The 1139-nt window shown below is 36.1% G+C and overlaps 1 protein-coding gene across 1 annotated transcript; it reads right to left on the reverse strand.

Annotated features, from left to right (window-relative positions):
* Positions 1-461: 461 nt before the first annotated feature.
* Positions 462-980, reverse strand: LOC106477583. The gene has a single exon (XM_013938129.1). It carries the CDS (start codon positions 978-980, stop codon positions 462-464), a length of 519 nt encoding a protein of 172 aa, XP_013793583.1.
* Positions 981-1139: the final 159 nt, after the last annotated feature.

Raw genomic sequence — 1139 nt, forward strand, 5'->3', positions numbered from 1 at the left:
ACACACTATATCCACTGATTCACTATATTCTAAGCAGCACGCTATATCTACTGATTCACTATATGCTAAGCAGCACGCTATATTCACTGATTCACTACATTCTAAAGAACACACTATATCCACTGATTCACTATATTCTAAGCAGCACGCTATATCCACTGATTCACTACATTCTAAAGAACACACTATATCCACTGATTCACTATATGCTAAGCAGCACGCTAAATCCACTGATTCACTATATTCTAAAGAACACACTATATCCACTGATTCACTATATTCTAAGCAGCACGCTATATCCACTGATTCACTATATGCTAAGCAGCACGCTAAATCCACTGATTCACTATATTATAAAGAACACACTATATCCACTGATTCACTATATTCGAATCAGTGGATATGGTGTGTTCTTTAGAATATAGTGAATCAGTGGATATAGTGTGTTCTTTAACTATATTCTAAAGAACACACATATCCACTGATTCACTATATGCTAAGCAGCACGCTAAATCCACTGATTCACTATATTCTAAGGAGCACGCTATATCCACTGATTCACTATATTCTAAAGAACACACCATATCCACTGATTCACTATATGCTAAGCAGCACACTATATCCACTGATTCACTATATTCTAAAGAACACACTATATCCACTGATTCACTATATTCTGAAGAGCACACTATATCCACTGATTCACTATATTCTAAGGAGCACGCTATATCCACTGATTCACTATATTCTGAAGAGCACACTATATCCACTGATTCACTATATTCTAAGGAGCACACCATATCCACTGATTCACTACATTCTAAAGAACACACTATATCCACTGATTCACTATATTCTAAAGAACACACTATATCCACTGATTCACTATATTCTAAGGAGCACGCTATATCCACTGATTCACTATATTCTGAAGAGCACACTATATCCACTGATTCACTATATTCTAAGCAGCACACCATATCCACTGATTCACTATATTCTGAAGAGCACACTATATCCACTGATTCACTATATTCTAAGCAGCACGCTATATCCACTGATTCACTATATTCTGAAGAGCACACTATATCCACTGATTCACTATATTCTAAGCAGCACGCTATATCCACTGATTCACT

This window comes from Limulus polyphemus, unplaced genomic scaffold (assembly GCF_000517525.1).
Source record: "Limulus polyphemus unplaced genomic scaffold, Limulus_polyphemus-2.1.2 Scaffold22314, whole genome shotgun sequence".
Taxonomy (NCBI): Eukaryota; Metazoa; Arthropoda; class Merostomata; order Xiphosura; family Limulidae; genus Limulus; species Limulus polyphemus.

Bases quoted from the DNA above. Each gene is read 5' to 3' on its own strand.
- LOC106477583 (XM_013938129.1), bottom strand. From the start codon at position 980: ATGGTGTGCTGCTTAGAATATAGTGAATCAGTGGATATAGTGTGCTCT.